The 20336-nt window shown below is 39.2% G+C and overlaps 1 protein-coding gene across 1 annotated transcript in view; it reads right to left on the reverse strand.

Annotated features, from left to right (window-relative positions):
• Positions 1 to 20336, reverse strand: part of STXBP5L (syntaxin binding protein 5L) — a 233931-nt gene that overhangs the window by 162905 nt on the left and 50690 nt on the right. Inside the window, exons 6-7 of the mRNA XM_081086880.1 lie at positions 16764 to 16898; positions 10112 to 10175 (exon numbers count right to left, since the gene is read on the reverse strand). Of these exons, the coding sequence (XP_080943006.1) occupies positions 10112 to 10175; positions 16764 to 16898 (199 nt within the window). The remainder of the gene's footprint in view (positions 1 to 10111; positions 10176 to 16763; positions 16899 to 20336) is intronic.

Here is a 20336-nt window from a genome sequence, read left to right on the forward strand (position 1 = left end):
ATATAATAAAAGGGTAATATGCAAATTGACCCTAACAGATCAGCTGAGAATGACTGGTCACTATGACACACACTGACCAACAGGTGGTAGCTCCTGGTGTCAGTGTGCTCCCACAGGGGGAGCTCTGCTCAGCCACAAGCCAGGCTGCCAGCCTCCTCAGCAGTGCTAAGGATGTCCGACTGCAGCTTAGGTCTGCTCCCTGCTGGCAAGTGACATCTCCCGAGGACTCCCAGGCTGCCAGAGGGATGTCTGACTGCCAGCTTAGGCCCAATCTCCCCAGGGAGCTGGCTTAAGCTGGCAGGTGGACATCCTCCGAGGGGTCCCAGACTGAGAGAGGCACAGGCCGGGCTGAGGGACCCCCCCTGCGAGTGCGCAAATTTTTGTGCACCGGGCCTCTAGTTTTTAAAATAAAAGAATCTGAGAACAGATAATTATAAGATCATATTCAAGTTTCAACTAGTGCAAGCCATGCTGATTTTTGCTATGATTCTGAGTGCTTATGTTTCATTAAATTTAATCTATCCTTGGTTGAAAAAACAGGGAGGATAAAAATAGGCCAGTATTGAAATTATAATATTGCCCATGGATTTGCCTTAGGATGACTTTCTAGAAATCTATTAATATTTCTCTGATGAGAATTGTTATACAGTATGATGTTTCAATATTCAAAAAAACAAAAACCTAGTGGTAAAATGGAAAATATAGTGCTGGTTATAAACTACTCCAACATAGCACCCTGAGACTTAATCACTTACACAAAAAATAACAAACCAGCTAGTAGTTTTAACAGGAAATAAACAGAATTTCATATATCAGGTCAGGAAAGCAATGTATGCTTATTTTTGAAGCTATAACATATTCTTATTTTGTTTTTAAACCATAATCAATAAATTTTAAAATTGATTTAACAAAACAATTGAGCTTCTTTACAAACTAAAGGGCATGACTTGCTGAATTTAAAGTGTAAATTTAAAGAATAATTCCTAAAATAAAATTTACATAAAGTCATGCATATTGTACTAAGATGTATTTCAACTTCAAATAAATTCTTTTTACATACCAGAGAAAATGATGGATAATAAAACCAATTCCTATTGGATAATGAAGGATATGTAGTATATGAGAAAAATTCCTACAGAGTATATGGAAATGAGATTTGTACATCTAAAGATCACCCCTAACTGCCTCTTCCTGCCTGCCTGATTGCCCCTAACCCCTCTGCCTGCCTGCCTGATCGCCCCTAACCTCTCTGCCTGCCTGCCTGATTGCCCCAACTGCCTCCCCTGCCGGCCTGATCTCATCCCCAACTGCCCTCCCCAGCCGGCCTGATCTTGTCCCCAATTTGTGCACAAGCTGGGGGGAATTCCCTCAGCCCAGCCTGCACCCTTTCCAATCGGGAACCCCTTGGGGGATGTCTGACTGCCGGTTGGACATCCATCTCACAATCTAGGACCACAGGCTCCTAACCGCTCACCTGCCTGCCTACCTGATCGCCCCTAAATGCCTCTGCCTTGGCCCCCACCACCATGGCTTTGTCAGGAAGGAAGTCAGATGTCCGGAAGATGGCAGGTCGACCCGGTCTAATTAGCATATTCCCCTTTTATTAGACTAGAGGCCTGGTGCACAAAAATTTCTGCACTGGGGGGGGTGGGGGAGAGTCCCTCAGCTCGGCCTGTGCCCTCTCACAGTCTGGGACCCCTCAAGGGATGACCACCTGCTGGCTTAGGCCCACTCCCCGGGGGATTGGGCCTAAGATGGCAATCAGACATCCCTCTGGCAGCCCTCAGGGGATGTCCACCTGCCAGCAGGGAGCAGACCTAAGCTGCAGTTGGACATCCTTAGCGCTGCTGAGGAGGCAGGAGAGGCTCCCACCGCCACCGCTGTACTGGCAGCCATCAGCCTGGCTTGTGGCTGAGCAGAGCTCCTCCCATGTGAGAGCGCCCTGACCACCAGAGGGCAGCTCCTGCATTGAGTGTCTGCCCCCTGGTGGTCAGTGTGTGTCATAATGACCAGTCATTCCCAGTCTTTCTGCTGTTAGGGTCAGTTTGCATACTACCCTTTTACTATATAGGATAGAGGCCTGGTGCAAGGGTGGGGGCTGGCTGGTTTGCCCTGAAAGGTGTCCTAGATCAGAGTGGGGGTCCCACTTGGGTGCCTGGCCAGCCTGGATGAGGGGATGATGGCTGTTTGCAGCTGGTCACACCCCCTCTTCAGGGTGGGGGTCCCCACTGGGGTGCCTGGCCAGTCTGGGTGAGGGGCTGAGGGCTGTTTTCAGGCTGGCAGGTGACTGAAGTTCCCAACCTCTCCTTTTTTTCTTTTTTTTTATTCTGGGATTTATTTACCGTCTATGGCTGTCACTGGAACTGAGAGCCGGCTTTAGCTCTGAGGCTCGGCTCCAGCTCTGAGACCTCGGCTACTGAAAGCAGGTATCTGGGTTTGTTTGGCTTCTATAATTGAAACACTGTTGCAGCTCCAGCTCTGAGGTCCAGCTGGCTGAAAGCAGGTTTCTGGGGTTTGTTTAGCTTCTATAATTGCAACATTGTTTCTTAGAGTGCAGCACAGAGGCCGGCAATGGCAGGCGGGGACCTTGGCTTCCTCAATCACTGGAGCAAGCAAGCCTCCTGTTCGCTTCAGCTGCCTGGCCGCCATCTTGGCTGGCAGTTAATTTGCATATCGCCCTGATTAGCCAATGGGAAGCATGTTGGAGGCACGGTTAATTACCATGTTTGTCTATTATTAGATAGGATAGGTTATATAGGATAGGATTGCTTAAATGGGGAAGAAAAGCCTTTTTCATCAGGCTTTTGCTCTTGGCAGACAAAAGAACATAATCCCTATATCTGGACTGATAGCCAGCCATATGCACCATACTGCCAAACTGGTTACTAAAAAATGGAACCACTTTCTTACACCTTACACCAAATAGCTGTTGCACTTAAAACCCCTCCTCAGCGCCCATCTTAGGTTCTGTCTTCGTAGTTCACCCAGATTAGGTTCTGATTGGTTGGTTTCTATGCCAATCAGCGTCAAAAGCTCCACCTCCTAGGCAGGCATTGGCTCCTCGCACTTCACCCAGATTAGGTTCTGATGTCAGTTTCTACACCAGTCAGTGTCAAAAGCTCCGCCTCCTAGGCAGCCATTGGCTCCTCACACTTCACCCAGATTTGATTCTGATTGGTCAGTTTCTATGCCAGTCAGAATCTCTGGGCCTATCTCTGGGACTGATCAAAGAGGCAGAGCTGATCAGCAGCCCCCCTGGAGGCCTGGAGAGAAACAGAGGTGCAGCTGCTGGCAAAGCCAAGAGAGAAAGAGAGAAGCAACAGCTGATCAACAGCTGCCAGAGGCTGAGGATCAGACCCTGCCTCTTTCTCTGCAGGCCTCTCTCTGGGCCTGATTTGCAGGCCCCTCAGCAGTCAGTGCTGGGTCACCATGGCAAACCAGGACTGACTTCCAGTGTTCAGTTTAGCCTTGGTTATTGTGGATGTTATAGACCCTGGCTCTCTCTCTATATATAGATAATTTAAAAATATACCTCCCATAATAGAATGTAAGTACCATAAAGGCACAGAAGTAGGGTGATTACTCTATCATCAGAACCTGGAACACTATTTGAGGAAAATAAATTATCTGATAAATGTATGTTAAATTAATTATTAAACACCAGCCCTGACCAGTGTGACTCAAGTGGGTACAGAATCAGCCCACTCACTGAAGGGTCATGGGTTCGATTCTTGGTCAAGGGCACATACCTTAGTTGCAGGTTGGATCACTGGCCCCAGTCCAGGTGAATGTGAGAGATAACTAATTGACGTGTCTCTCACACATTGATGTTTCTCTCTCTCCTTCTCCTCCCTCCCTTCCACTCTCTAAAAAGGAATGGACTCTGCCCAGTGTGGCTCATTGGCTGAGTGTCCACCTATGAACCAGGAGGTCATGGTTTAATTCCCAGTCAGGACACATGCCCAGGTTCTGGGCTCGATCCCCAGTAGGGGGCATGCAGGAAGCAGCTCATCAATAGTTCCCTCTCATCATTGATGTGTCTATCTCTCTCTCCTTTCCCTCTCCCTTCCTCTCTAAAATCAATAAAAAAATATATATTTTAATAAGCAATGGAAAAAATATCGAGTGAGGATTTAAAAAACAAAACACCCACACACACAAACACACACACACACACACCGAAGTATCAAAATAATTAGAAGTCACTGACAAAAATATTTTGGAAACTAAAAAAAATACTCCTAAATAATTAATGGTAAAAAAGAAATCATTATGAAATTAAACACAAATGCCTCATATTGAAAATTGTGGGACACATGTAAATATTTGTCAACAGAAAAATATATAGTTTTATAAACATGTATAAATCAACAATTTTAATTGTTTACTGATATAATCATTTGACTTTAGAAAAAAAATTTAAATACCAAATTTGAGGAAATAGAAGAAAAAATAATGAGTCCTTTTATCCAAGAGCAAAGAATACCTTTCTCTTATTCAAGTACACTTTTATATCTTTCAGGAAGTTGGAAAGTCTTCCATACATAGATTTTCTTAATTATATAGCTAATTATTTTGAAGTTTTGGTTGCTGTTTTATATGGGATCATCTCTTAATTGTCTCTTCTAAGAGGGTACTGTTTCTATGGCTGGATTTTAATATGCTACCCTCTAAATTCTTTCACTGTTTGTATTCATTTTAATGTTGATTTTCACAGGTATTCCAGGTACATTACCATATAACCTAAAATAGGGACTATTTTATTTCTTCCTTTCCAATTTATATTCCTTTTTTTGTATGTATCTAACCACATTACAAAAAAATCCGTTAAAAATAGTGGCGAGGGTGAGCATCCTTGCTTTCTTCCTGACTTTATTGCCAATGCCTCTAATGTTTCCCCCATTAAATAAGATCTTGGATTCTATATATTTAACATATACATACATATATACATAAGGAAGTGTGAGTTAATTCATTTTTATATATTTCTTTTGTCAGGAATCCTATATAATAAAAGCCTAATATGCTAAGTGTCCGGTCATACGGTCATCTGTTCAACCAATCAAAGCATAATATGCTAATGATATGCTAAGGCCACTCAACTGCTTGCTATGATGTGCATTGACTACCGGGGGGAGGGGGGGACAAATGCTTTGACCAGTAGGTTAGCTTGCTGCTGGAGTCCGGCCAATCAAGACTGAGCAAGACAGGCTGGACATGCCCTGGAGCCCTCCCATGATCTCTCCCCAGCTGGCCAACCTCTCATGTCCCTACCTGGCCCTGATCATGCACTGGTGGGGTCCCTTGGCCTGGCCTGCACCCTCTCGCAATCTGGGGGATATCAGAGAGCCGGTTTCAGCCTGATCCCACAGGTCAGGCCAAAGGACCCCACTGGTGCACAAATTCATGCACCAGGCCTCTAGTCTCTCTCTCTCTCTCTCTCTATATATATATATATATATATATACACATACATATATATATACATACATATATATATATATATATATATATATATATATATATAGCCTGAGCAACCAAACGACCGGTTGACCGATTGCTATTACATGCACTGACCACCAGGGAACACTCGTTCAATGCACAGGATCGGGCTCCCTCCTGACTGGATCAGGCCTGCAGGGATCCGGCCAAAACCAGCTATCCAACATCCCCCGAGGGGTCCTGGATGGCAAGACAGCACAGGCCAGGCCAAGGGACCCCACTGGTGCACAAATCCATGCACCGGGCCTCTAGAATTTTAATAAATATTTTCATTGACGTACAGAGAAAAGTACACAAGTTATAGATGTATCTTTAATGAATTATGATGAAGTGAACATACTTAAGAAAATACTGCCAAGTCAAGAAACATAATGGAAAAACAAGAAATAGAAGAAAAACAATACAAGACACCCGGAAGCCTATTTCACACCCTTACCCAGTCAATATCCTCATCCTCTTTCTCTAAAGGTAACTACTATCCCCACAATTTATTCATTTTACAGGTAATGTAAATGTTGTTATGAACAAACTTGTAAATGCCTTTTGGTGAACACATATATGCATTTCTGTCAGATATATACTTATCCATATTTACTCATGGGGTATGAGTATGTTTAACTTTAATTAATAGTGCCAAGCAGTTTTCCAAATTAATTATACCAGTTTTCATTTCCAAAAGCTGCATATCAGAGCTTCAATTCCTTTTCACTTTCTTCAACAACTAATATTGTCAATAGCTGCACAGTGTTAAATAAAAGATGTATATAATCAGCATCTTTATATCATTTCTTATTACAGGAGGAAAACATTCCATTAACTCACCATTAAGGAGGATATTTTCATAGTTTTGGGTAAATAAGTGAAGTTTATATTAATTACTTTTCTTATCCTAATGTTACAAGAGATTTTTATTTATCGTGAAGGGAAGTTGAACTAAAATGCTTCCTTTTATTGTAATACATTTTCTCCTTATTTCTGTTAATGTGGATATGATATTAACTATGAAAAGTTAAAACACCTTTGTGTTTCTGAGATGAATGCAAATTGGTTGTGTTCTTTGTACTTTTTTTCTTCAATTCTAGATCAGCTTGCCAGAGAGGCATCAATTTTATTAGTATTTTCACAAAATCAACTTGATGTTACTAATGTACTACATTTTTTTCTATTTATTTTAATATCTGTTCTCATATTTTGTATCAGTCAGAGTTCTCCAGAGAAATAGAACCTGTAGGATGTATATACAGAAAGAGATATTATAAGGAACTGGCTTACATGATTATAGAGGCTGACAAGTACCAAGAGCTGGCAAACTGGAGACCCAGAAAGCCAGTGTTATAGTTCCATCTGAGTCTGAAGAACCAGGAGAACTGAAGGTGTAATTCCAACCTGAAGGCCAGCAGGCTTGAGATCCAGGAAGAGCTGATGTTTCAGATCAAGTATGAAGGTAGGAAAAAAGCTGATGTCCCAGTTGGAAAGCAATAAGGCAGGAGGAATTCTCTGCCCATAGAGCAGCGGTTCTCAACTTGTGGGTTGCGACCCCTTTGGCGGTCAAACGACCCTTTCACAGGGGTCACCTAAGACCATCCTGCATATCAGATATTTACATTATGATTCATAACAGTAGCAACATTAGTTATGAAGTAGCAACAAAAATTTTATGGTTGGGTCACAACATGAGGAACTGTATTTAAAGGGCCAGAAGGTTGAGAACCACTGCCATAGAGGAAGGTCAGCTGTCTTGTTTTATTCAGGCAAATGATAGAAGGAGGCTCACCCACATTTGGGAGGCCATGTGCTTTACTGGACTGATTTAAATGTTAATCTCATTCAAAAACACCATCACAGAAACATCCAGAATAATATTTGACCAAATCTCTGGTTACCCTATGACTCAATTGTGTTAACACATAAAATTTACCATCACATCTTTATCATTATCTATCTTTTACTTTCTTTGAGTTTAACTCATTATATTTCAAACTTTACACTAAGATCATTGATTTTCAGCTTTTCTTCACTTTTTAACAAATTAAATGTAATAAAAATGTATAAATTTTCCTCTAAGCACAGCTTTAGCTACTGTCCACGAGTTTTACTCTATCACATTTCTAGTATAATTAAAAATATATTCTAATTTCAATACTGATTTCTTTGACATATAAGTTATTCAGAAGTAGAGTGCTTAATTACTAAGTAGTTAGGAGGTTTCCTATTTATCTTTGATAATCTTGCTAAATTATCCTGTGGTTAACACAATATATTGTGCATTATTTTAATGTTCTGAAAATTATTGAAACATGTTTTAGGGGTCAACAAATGTACAACTTCAGTAAATATTCCAGGTACACTTAGAAAATAATGTGTAGTCTGCAGGTATTGGGTATAATGTACTACATACATCAATTAGGTTGAATTAGTTAATCATGTTGTTCAAATTTTCTTTGTCCTCTATTACTACTACTACTATTATTATTATTATTATTATTATTTATTATTATTATTTTGGTTATTCTTTCAGTGACTCAGAGATGTGTATTAAAATCTTCAACTACATTTGCAAATTTGGGTATTTTTCATTTTAGTTCTGTCAAATTTGCTTTATATTTTTTAGTTCTGTCAAATTACACTCACCCACTAAGGAGTCATGGAAAACAAAAACATGGTTCAGTTATGCATGTTTCAGCTAACATGGTACCATGCAAAGGAAGTACTGCCTATACAATATGAAGCTATATTATTAGACATATACAAATTGAGGGTTATTACTTCTCCTGTTGAATTGAGTATTACAAAATCTTCTCTTTAGAAAAAGTTCTTGCTTTTAGGTCTCCTTTTATGAACTATAAAAATGAAATTTATTGAAACATGTTTTATGGGTCATATGTTTTCCTGCCTTCATACTTGATCTGAAATGTTTGTGTCCTCTTAAAAATCATATCTTGAAATCTGAACTCTAAAGGTGATGGCTTAGGAAGTGGGGCCTTTGGGAGGTTATTAGGTCATGAGAGTGGAACCTTTATAAATGGGATTAGTGGTCTTATAAAAAAGACTCAACAGCTCTCTTGTCTTCTTTACCATGTGAGGACACAGTGAGAAGAAAGCCATCTAGAAACCAGGCCCTCAACAGATACCATGTCTGCTGGTGCCTTGATATTGGACTTTCCAGCCTCCAAAACTATGAGAAAAAAATGTTTGTTGTTTAAGCCATCCTGTCTATTGTATTTTTTGTTATAACACCTGAATTAAGGCATTTACTTTGTCTGATATTAGTATAGCTAGTTTTCTTCGCTTAGGGTTTCTATGCTATCTTTTCTGATCCCTTTACATTAAATGTTTCTATATCCTTAAGTTTAAAGTGTGTCTCTTGTAACAATATGTTTTGACACATCTGCAAATTACTGTCCCTTAGCCTATTTAATCTGTTTACATTTAATATAATTGCTGATATTTTAGAAAAAATCTACCTGTTTTATATTTGTGCCATCTATTTAATGTTACTATTTCCTTTCCTTTCTAAGTACTTATTATTGCAGTGTCCCTACTCCATAAACTTATCCATTAGAAATATATTTTTATTTTTCTAGTGTTACCACAAGAATACAAAATGTTTCCATGACTCATCAAACTATAATATAAATTAGTACTTGTACTACTTTCTGGAAGTTATAAAGACCTTAGAACTTTAATTCATTTGATCTCATACCAACTTTTGACCTATTTTTAACTTGTATTTACACTCCCAGAATTCATTACTATTATTTGTATCTAACAGTCCCTTATATTTATCCATGTTTGTTTTTCTTTACTCCTCTTCTCTGTTCTTTTAAAATGGATCAATTTTTATTTTCTTAGAGAACTCCTTTAGTTTTTTCACTAGAGTACATTTTCTATTAATAAATTCTTGCAAATTATGTTAAGTTGCAATAATATCATCATATGTTGTTAATAATTTTTGGTAGAGTATAGAATTCTGTGTAAGCAGTTGCTTTGTTTCCCCAGAACCTTGATATTATCACTCATTTGTCCTCAGTTCCAATTTTTCTGTTGAGATCTCTGCTGTTAGTCTGCTTTTTTTTGTTTTTCTATACTGTGACTTCTTTTAAGACTTTTCTCTTTGTCTTTGATATGCATATGTGAACTTCACATTTTGGTAAGCCTGCTTTATGTCTATAGTACATCTTAGATTTCAATATCTGTCATTAGTTTTAGAAAATCATCATTCATTCACTCTTCATATATTGCTGCTATCGCATTATGTCTGTTCTTCTGTGACTGTAATTACACAGATATTACACATTTTTACTATGTCCCAAATGCTCTTCATCCTTTTATCTCACCATGCTTTAGTCTAGATATTTTCTTCTGTCTTCCAGATCACTATTTCTCTCTTCATCTATTTACAGTTATTTTATTCTGTTATATTTTTCGCTTCTCTGATGAAACCTTTGTCATTTTTAGTTTATTAAACATTTTAATCAACATATTTTAATTTTAAATTACAGTGAATGCCATGAACTGTGCTAGAGATGTTAGATATTAAATAATAGCAAGTAATATCTTTATTTAAGAATGAGGAAAATAAATGCAAGAATAACATTGTAATACTCACTTTCCCTTCATCTCTTGGGCTATCACTTAAATGTACAACTGGACCTGGATGAGTCTTTGTGGATCTGTTAAATCAATTTAAAACAGTAATTAAAAAATAAACATTAAAACACCATACTGTTAGAAACTGGAAAAAAATTAAGATTATACTGGAATACACTCTTAATATTCTAGAGTTTAGCTTAGATTCACTTAACTTTTGGGTTGTTTTACTTTAAGATTGCTTTTCTCTCTCCTACTTACTCTATTAAAGGAGGCATGGTTTTTTTTTAAAAAAAAAAATCAGGTTTAAGAACATACACCCACAAAACAATGGGATTCTGTATTATCTTATGTATTTGTTACCAAATCTGGGCCTCTGAAAGTTTGAAATTAAACTTTTACCTATACAGACAAAGAACAACTTGCAAAGCCACAAGGCTGATGCTATAAACCTGCTTCAACCAAAGTGCAAAGTACATACCTGATTTAAAATTTTCTTTTGACATAAAATCTCCTACAAAAAATACAGATTTATAAGAAAACTCTTTCTAGTGATAGCTAGCATACAGAAAACTGGCCAACTAGGAAAACCAAGTTCATTGTTATGACTCATTTATCTGGCTTCCTAGGGTAATCAATAACAGATCATTATGAGTCTAAGAGCATATTATTAAAGAGTTCTATACTCTGTCAATATGACTTTAAATTTATTCTACTATGATATCTGGCATATTTCTTTTATATTTCCTACTTTAACTTAGATCATTGTTGAATGTGATTATGTCATGGTAAAATATGACACAAGCTGATAATGACCACAGATTTATTATTGCTCACTTTTCCACATCCTTTCTTCAATGAACTAAGTGTGCCAGATCAATTCTATTATGATTATACTGATATAGCTGTAATTCATTTCTTTTTTTTTCTTTTTTTTTACATTTTATTGATTTTTTACAGAGAGGAAGAGTGAGGGATAGAGTCAGAAACATCGATGAGAGAGAAACATCAATCAGCTACCTCCTGCACACCCCCCACTGGGGATGTGCCCACAGCCAAGGTACATGCCATTGACTGGAATCGAACCCGCAACCCTTGAGTCCACAGGCCGACACTCTAGCCACTGAGCAAAACCAGCCAGGGCATGTAATTTATTTAACAACACATGAAAATCGTTAAAGATTCTTTGCAAAACAATAAAGATTTAAATTTTAGAAACTGGAATCAGAGAAAAGTGACAAATTAAGTATCTCCAAGTTCACCAGATACTGACTCTCCAGAGTGACTAAAAGGAATAGATATTTTGTTAGAGGTTTTACCCTAATTTTTCTCATCTAAAAATGGAGGTAGTAGTACTAATCCTACTGAATAATTGTGAGGATTAGAATATATGTATAGCACCTAATATAATGTCAAAACATAGTAAGTACCCAATAAATAGTATGTATTATGATTGGTGTAAATAAATCACTAGAATAACTAAGTAAGAGTTACTATTTGATTCTAGAATATATGCAGGAAGAAATTAAACAGGGCTTTATAAAAAGCTTATAGGGCTATTAGCAGATATATTAGCCTATATAATAAAAGGCTAATATGCAAACAGACCAAACAGCGGAACGATTGGAACAATCGAACAATTGGTCACTATGATGTGTGCTGACCACCAGAGGGTGTGTGTGGAACATGGTGGGCATCAGCCCTGGCAGGATGGTGGAGCAGGTGAGTGGGAACACCAGACCAAGGCAGGGCTCTGGTCGCCGTCATCTGGATGAGCCTCTGGTGGTTACTGAAAGTTCTTTGCTCCTACATTCCGCAGTCCCGCCTGGCACTCACACCTGCTGCCAGCGCTGACCCCGCTCACACCTGCTGCCGACACCAGAGCCACCACTCACACTCACTGCCAGTGCCCAGCGCCAGCCCCAATCGCTTGGTGCCATCAGCGGGTGCAAGCGGGGCCAGCACCCTCAGCATGTGGGAGCGGCAGTGGCGGGAGCGGGGCTGCCGGCAAATGGGACCAGGGGCTGCAGCAGGAGGGGCGGGGCGGGGGCACAGAAGATGGGCCAAGACCCGCCCCTGTGCCTACCTCAGCCTCACGTCCCACAGTTCCTTTCAGGGTGCACGAATTCCTGCACTGGGCCTCTAGTTTACATATAAATTCAGTGTTTTATTATAGTATAAATGCCTCTGATAAGGAACAATGTCCTTCAATTATCCACTTGGAACTAACAATACCCAATAAGCCACAAACCCCTGTCTCTTGGGTTTTATTGGAGCAATGAATACCAAAGTGTACTCCATAATAAACTAGTGAATAGATAAGGCATTTCACATAGTGTTCCATATCAAAAAAAGCTTGGGAAAACCTGAATTAAACAAAGATAAATATTTTCTTCTTCTATAGAACTTCTTAGGGCTATAGTATGCAAATGAGCATTGCAAATTTTCAATATTTTCCAAAATTATTGATTCCTAGAATCCTTTTTCATTGACCATATTAAGGAAATCACTGAAATACACTTTGAGAAACACTTAGATTATGTGCAAGACTTCCATTTAGATTCTCAGACTCTATAAAACACTCAAGTCAGAAAATAATCTAGCATTAAATTTCCACTACTTGTAATGACTTTTTCTAAGTATAAAAGAAATGTAATTTATTGTGAGAAAATAAAACTTAGAAAATACCAAAGGTATTTTTCCCATCAAAGGGAAAAAATGGCCCTTAGAAATTGACTTCTTAAAAAAGCATCTGTATACTCCAGATTCTACAAATCGCATAAAAATACTTTAGATAGAATTATCAATAAACTTAAATTCATAAATGTCTATCTAAATAATGCCCAGTAATTATTCTAAGTATCCCTAATTTATTTCTTACCCTCCCACTCACCCCAATGGTTCCTGATAGTTTCCTTTGTGGACTTTGTTTTTATATCTTAAATATTGGTATTCCTTTGTATTCTGTCCTAGACTGCCATCTATTTCCATATTAGACTAGGGGCCTGGTGCAAAAAATTCGTGCATGGGGGATGGGTCCCTCAGCCTGACCTGCACCCTCTCCAATCAGGGGAGCCCTCTCCAATCCAGGAGTTTATGTCTGTCTGCAATCATATGAGCGAAACGTCTGAGACCCCAACCCAGTTTGGTTTGGTGCTCACAGAGTAATAGAGGTCTTTTTTTTTTCTTTGCTCCATTGGTGGAGATTTCCTAGAAGTTGCAGGATATCTTCCTTTTAATTTTTCCTCGACACTCTGACTTTACTTATGTCTCTCACCTTTGCTTTCCCTCTATCCCCTACCAGCATCAGTAACTTGCTCCAGGCTCACTTTGCTCTAATGCAGCCATGAGCAAACTACGGCCCGCGGGCCGGATCCAGCCCGTTTGAAATGAATAAAACTAAAAAAAAAAAAAAGACCGTACCCTTTTATGTAATGATGTTTACTTTGAATTTATATTAGTTCACACAAACACTCCACCCATGCTTTTGTTCCGGCCCTCCGGTCCAGTTTAAGAACCCATTGTGGCCCTCGAGTCAAAAAGTTTGCCCACCCCTGCTCTAGTGTCTAGGACAGTGGTCGGCAAACTACAGCTCGCAAGCCACATGCGGCTCTTTGGCCCCTTGAGTATGGCTCTTCCACAAAATACCACGTGCGGGTGCCCATGTACAGTGCGACTGAAACTTTGTGGCCAATGAGCAGAAGTTGGTATTCTGTGGAAGAGCCACACTCAAGGGGCCAAAGAGCTGCATGTGGCTCGTGAGCCGCAGTTTGCTGACCACTGGTCTAGGAGATCTCGCAATGTGTCTGCCACCAGAACTATGATTCCCAGCATTCCTGGTGTTCCCCGTGCTCTTGGTTTCCGCTTCCAGTCCAGGGACTGCAGAAACCAAAAGGACTGGGAACTCCAGCCGCCCCCAGGCCAGGCTGACAGGACCGGACACTCCAGTGGCGTCCCCGGGACCCCAGTCACTCGGCACCAGTGCGCGTGCACGCTGGCCACAGGCTCGGAGCAAGCGGGCTCCTGGGGATGCCCACAGTGTAGCTCTGGCAGGCGGGCATCCCACCCCGCCCTCAGCTGCTGGGCGCCTGCACACGTACACGCTGCCCACAGGCCCACCATCTTTGTCGGGTTAATTTGCATACTCACTCCTGATTGGCTGTGGGCATCGTGAAGGGATGGTCAATTTACATATTTTTATATTGTTAGTGTAGATGTGGTCATGAATTCAAGGGCCCACGGGAGCAAGGCAGATATTGCAAACAAGTTAAATAGGCTGAATAAAAGCTGTGCTAAACTGGATAGCACATTACCCACCTACTAAAGGATAGTTGCTACTCATTTCCAGTTGATTACTTACTACCATGCAAGAATACTGGACTACGACTGTCTGATTATTAATGTTTTTCATGAAAGCTAAAAATCTAAATTTTTATTTCTACTCTACCAATTTTTAAATATTAGAAACTAATAATTCAGGTATGTTTAAATAGTCTGATGGCCAAACAAACATATCTGTGAATTGGTTCACTGTCTACTAGTTTACTAACTCTTTCCTATGTACTCTTTATGCATAATCTCATCTATTCTCATGGTCTCACTAATAATACAATAATTAATAAATAAGAATATAAGAATAAACTTGTGCACTCACAACTGTAAACATACTTTTGCCCGACCCTATTTGAGCCAGCCTCAAGTAAAAACTTTATCTTATTAAGTAACTAATATGGCCCTGACTGGTTTGGCTCAGTGGATAGAGAACTAGCCTTCGGACTGAAAGGTCCCAGGTTCAGTTCCAGTCAAGGGCATGTACCTTGGTTGCGGGCACATCCCCAGTAGGGGGTGTGCAGGAGGCAGCTGATCAATGTTTCTCTCTCATTGATGCTTCTAACTCTCTATCCCTCTCCCTTCCTCTCTGTAAAAAATCAATAAAATATATTTTAAAAAAAAGAAACTAACATGTATAGAGCATAAACATTTATTAAAGAAAATTTGTTTTTCTGATTAACCAGGAAAATTGTTTGTGTACATACTACAAATAGATCGCTTAGAATTCCATGCAATTTCACATATGGGGGATTTCACATTTTACATATGCAGAAATGTAAATATCAATGTCAAAGTCAAAGTGGTAATTGCCATCAACCATATACCCAAAAAGCTGTATACATCACAACATAAAAATATTAATAAATTTATTCTCCCTTGAACCTATAACAATATGTTAAGGCAAAGGAAGAATAAGCTCCAGCATTAAAAAATACAGGGTGGCACCCTGCCAGGTGGCTCAGTTGGTTGGGGTTCGATTCCTGGTCTTGGCACATAGCTAGGTTGCAGGTTCAATCCCTAGTCAGGGTACATTTGGGAGGCAACTGATTGATGTTTCTCTCTCACATCAATGTTTCTGTTTCTCTCTCTCTCTCTAAAAATCAGTAAAACATATCCTTGGGTAGGATTTTTTAAAAAAAAGTACAGGGTGGAGCAAAAGTAGGTTTACAGTTGTTCTCATGGAAAGTGATATAATCTATTTAAAATAAACTATGACGTGCTCCCGCTATGACGCTCACTGGCCACCAGGGGGCAGCCACTCAATGCAGGAGCTGCCTCCTGGTGGTCAGTGCACTCCCACAGCAGGAGTGCTGCTCAGCTGACCAACCTGTCCTGGCGACCTACCACCCCAGCAGCAGCCACTCACTCCCTCAGTAGTCCTACAGGTCCAATCTCTGGAGAATGGGCCAGGCGCCAATGGACCAGCGCCACCACCATGATCCCAACAGTGCCTCCGGCCTCCTGGAAGTTGGCCTCGGGCACCACAGCTGCTTTCCCTCCTAGATGCTTCACAAGGAAGAAACTATATAAAAGCAGCTGCCAGGTGGCTCCCGACAACCGACGCAAATGTCAGCAGGACAGATCCTGATCCCAAGCTGGCAAGGGCATCCCACTGCCTGCCAGGAGGGCTGATCAGGTCCTACCCGCTTCCACCCCCCTTAGGACGGGCGCCAGATGCAGGGCTCATAGCTGGTGAGTGCTGCTGTGGTGGCGCAAGGCTCTCCCAATCAGGGCTGACTGGGCGCAAGCCCACCGCAGGCGCAGTGGGACTGGATGAGGGGAAAGGGCAGGCGGCATTGGACTTCCTGTTTCGGCTTCGGCCCAATCCCCCACAGGCCATGCCGAGGAACCCCACCCATGCACAAATCTGTGCACTGGGCCTCTGGAAATTAATAATAATACAAGAATAAACTCATGTACTTGCAACTGTAAACCTACTTTTGCCCCACCCTGTATGTGAACTGATCATGATTATTTTTCCATAAAACTAAAGGTGGCCATAATCCACTAGTCATTATCAATGGAAGTGGCTATACTAAGGTTGACTATAAGGAATGGAATTATTTCCATGTGCAACTTTTAGAATTAATATTTTATCACCAAATTTTGCATACATACTGTTAATTACCTGTAGTGTTTGGAAATTCTAAAATTATCATATGTTAATACTACAATACCTATTTTTAAAAGCCGTTATGTTTTCTAATTATTTTGGCTGAACTTTTCACTCATATTAATCATAAATTAGCCATAATGTTTCAAATAACTATAATTTTATATGTTACATAACCATATGAAATATTTAAGGTCAATAAAGTGATATTCAAGTCCAAACTTACAGTTCAATTGCCTTGTTCCACATGATGACATATCCAGAAAGAATGAAAGATTCAATATTTACAATATGTGTATTTCCTCTTTCTGTTCCAACATAGAGCCATTTACTCTGGAAAGGTAGATGACAGTAAGTAATTCTGAAAGAAAGAAAATTACAATTAAAATATCTAACTTTATGTCTGGTCAGCATGATAGCATTAATTTTCCTTAAACTTACTATGTAGCGATAGTACATAAACAATAAAATTTACTATATACTCAAGTAGCATTTAGTTATTAGTGAGGGTATAGAATAAATAACAGTATAATGTTAAAAACCATAATGATAATACCCACTATTAAATAAGTATCTAACCTAGGCACTAATATTATTTCTAATTCTGAAAACAGCACTACAAGTCAGATGTATACTTCTGTTTTACGAAGAGAAAAACTAAGGTAAAAAAAAATTTATTTTTACTTGTCTAGGACTGACAGCTAATAAGTGGTAAAACTGGAATTTAAATCTATTCTTGTTTGATTGTAAAATTACCATCTTTCTATCAAGCTACGCTGTTTGCTTGTTGTTATTTTTTTAGTAATGTTCAGTTCAAATTAGGTAGATTTAAAACATAAATTTCAGAGTTGTCAGAGAGTTTGTCTACTCAAGGTGATAAATTATCTACTTTTTATTCAGATGCTTGGCAACTAAGTAATATAAAGAAAATTTATAAGGTCAGAGATACACTGTACTTATTCCCTTTTGTTTGTTTGTTCTGCCTCATTTTCACAATGGACTTTCTGGCCAACTCTGGGAACCTGTTCCATAGCCAGGGCAACCATAACTTCTATACATGAAATCTGGACATTTAACAGAGTCTTTTCTTCAGATCATCATCACTCTTTCTAGTTTGACCTACTCATGCTCTTTAATAACTCTTAACAAGGACAACAGGGCCCTAGTTGGTTTGGCTCAGTGGATAAAGTGTCAAGAGCACATGCCCTGGTTGTGGGCTCGATCCCCAGTAGGGGAGTGCAGGAGGCAGCCGATCGATGACTGTCTCTCATTACTGATATTTCTATCTCTCTCTTCTCCTCCTTTCCTCTCTAAAATCAATAAAAATATTTTTAAAAGAAGAAAAAACATTTAATTATATAACAATTCTTAATCTTTAGTATAAGTAAATATCTCATTAAAATGCATATTCCCAGATTCCAGCTACACAAATTGTGACTCCATAGGATGGGACATATGACTAATATTTTAACAAGTATCCTCAGTACTTGCTATTAAGAATTAAGTCTATAGACCAGCAGCATGGATATCACCTGGAAGCTTAGTAGACTTAGAATCTCAGGTTCCACTTCAGAATCAGAAAATGCATTTTATGAAGAACCTCAGGTGAGTCATATACACATTATGGTTTCAGAAGCACTTCTCTAGGTGATTCTTATACAAATAATCTATAAACAACACTATAAGGAACACTGTTCTGTGGCTGAATGCTGCTTACTTACTCTCAAGTTTCAGAATGAGAACCTAAATTGGTAAGTTAATAGTGGGGGTAATGCATTGTCACTATGGAGTCACCCCAAAACTGCTGATGATAATTATGATGATAATAAGCTACCCTAAGATCCCCTCAGCATCTTAAGTCAAAGACTGATACTTAGGAATTTTTATGAAAAAACCCTCAAATCATATGAAAGAAAAGATGAAGAATTAAAATTTCTTTAAGAAAAGCATCTGATAATTTTGTACAATCTGTACCTAGCTAGAACTATAACACAAGAGACAAAATTAAACAGATAAGTAAAAATTTAGTTCGATTTCATTCACAGAACTAATGGGCTATTAATCAAGAAACCAAACAGTAAAAAAAAACAAAACAAAACAAAACAAAAAAACTGGCTCAATTTTGTTGTCTATAGTTAGTTGTAAAATACCAAACATAAGACAACTTTTAAAAATAAGTCTAATCTCTGCAGTTTCATAGAAAATAAGATCATAATTCCTAACAAATGAAACTCTGAGAAGTTTATTCTCATTCTCCTACAGCAAAAGAAATAATATTTTCTACTTTTATTTAAATTCATAGCTTTATAAAATAGAAACAGAGGTATGGATACATGAAACAGACTGACAGTGGTTGGGGGTTGGGGAGGGCTGGATGAAAGAAGGTGAAGGGATTAGCCAAAGAACATATATGTATAACCCATAGATACAGACAACAGTGTGGTGATGGCCAGAGGGAGGGGGAGTGTGAGGGCTGGGTTGAGGTGAGCAAGGGCAGGGAGTTGTAATGAGGACATCTGTAATAGTGTCAATAATAAAAATGAAGTTTAAAAAATTCATAGAATATTTAATTTCTGAATGATAGACTTGTGTTAGTGAAGGCCATGTGGGAAGCAAGAATAAATCACTAGTTACTGACCAACAGGAATTAATCAACCTTTATAGAATAATCTGATCAACTAGGGAGAAATAGGTATTCTTTTCTAGCATCCACAAACATATACCAAGATAGACCACATCCTGATCTAAAAAGCAAACCTCAACAAATCTATATATATAAAAGCCTAAGCAACCGATACTACTGAACAACCAGAACGATCGGTTGGCCAGTCACTATGACACGCACTGACCACCAGGGGGCAAACGCTCAATACAGGAGCTGCCTGGTCAGTGCGCTCCCACAGCCAACCTCCCATGCCCAGCCAACCTCCCCCAGTCCCTCCCCCTGGCCAGCAAACCTCCCACGGTCCCTCCCCCATCCCTTTGGCCCCATCTGGCAGGCTCCATCCAGTAGCTGGCAGCCCTGGCAGCTGGCTGCCAATTGGGACTGGGTGAGACAGCCCCGATAGGCCCTGATTGCCAGCTAGGCCTATGGACCCTACCTATGCACAAATTTCGTGCACCAGGCCTCTAGTTTTAAATAATTCAAGTCATGTAAAATGTGTTCTCTAAAGACAATAGAATCAAGCTAGATATCAATTTTTTTAAAAGCATAAGAGAAATCTCCAAATACTTGGAACTAAGCAACACACTTCTAACTGATGAAACTAAGAAGGCATCACAAGGAAATTTAAAAAAATACATTGAAGTGAAAGACACTGTAAATACAATAAATCAAAATTTGGAACACAGCTAAAACAATGCCTAAAGAGAATTTATAGCACTAAATACTTACATTAGAAAAGAGAAAAAGTCTCAAATCAGTAACTAAGTTCCCACCTCAAGAGCTTAGAATAATAAGAGCAAAATAAACTCAAACCAAATAGACAAAAGAAAAAAATAAAGAGCAGAAATAAATGATATTAAAAACAGAAAAGCAACAGAGAAAAATCAATGAAATAAAAAGCAGTTTCACTGAAAATTTCAATGAAATTAAAAAATCTTCAGCAAGACAGACAAGAAAAAAAGAAAAGATAATTTACCAATAGTAATAATAAAATAAGGAATGACTGATCATACAAGCTTGAACATGATGATAACAATTCTACACAAGTATATGTGACAAATTAAATAAAATGGGCCAGTTCCTCACAAAGCACAGATTAGATCAGGGGTGGGCAAACTTTTTGACTCGAGGGCC

This window comes from Myotis nattereri, assembly GCF_964212035.1.
Source record: "Myotis nattereri genome assembly, chromosome: 3".
In the NCBI taxonomy this organism is placed as follows: Eukaryota; Metazoa; Chordata; class Mammalia; order Chiroptera; family Vespertilionidae; genus Myotis; species Myotis nattereri.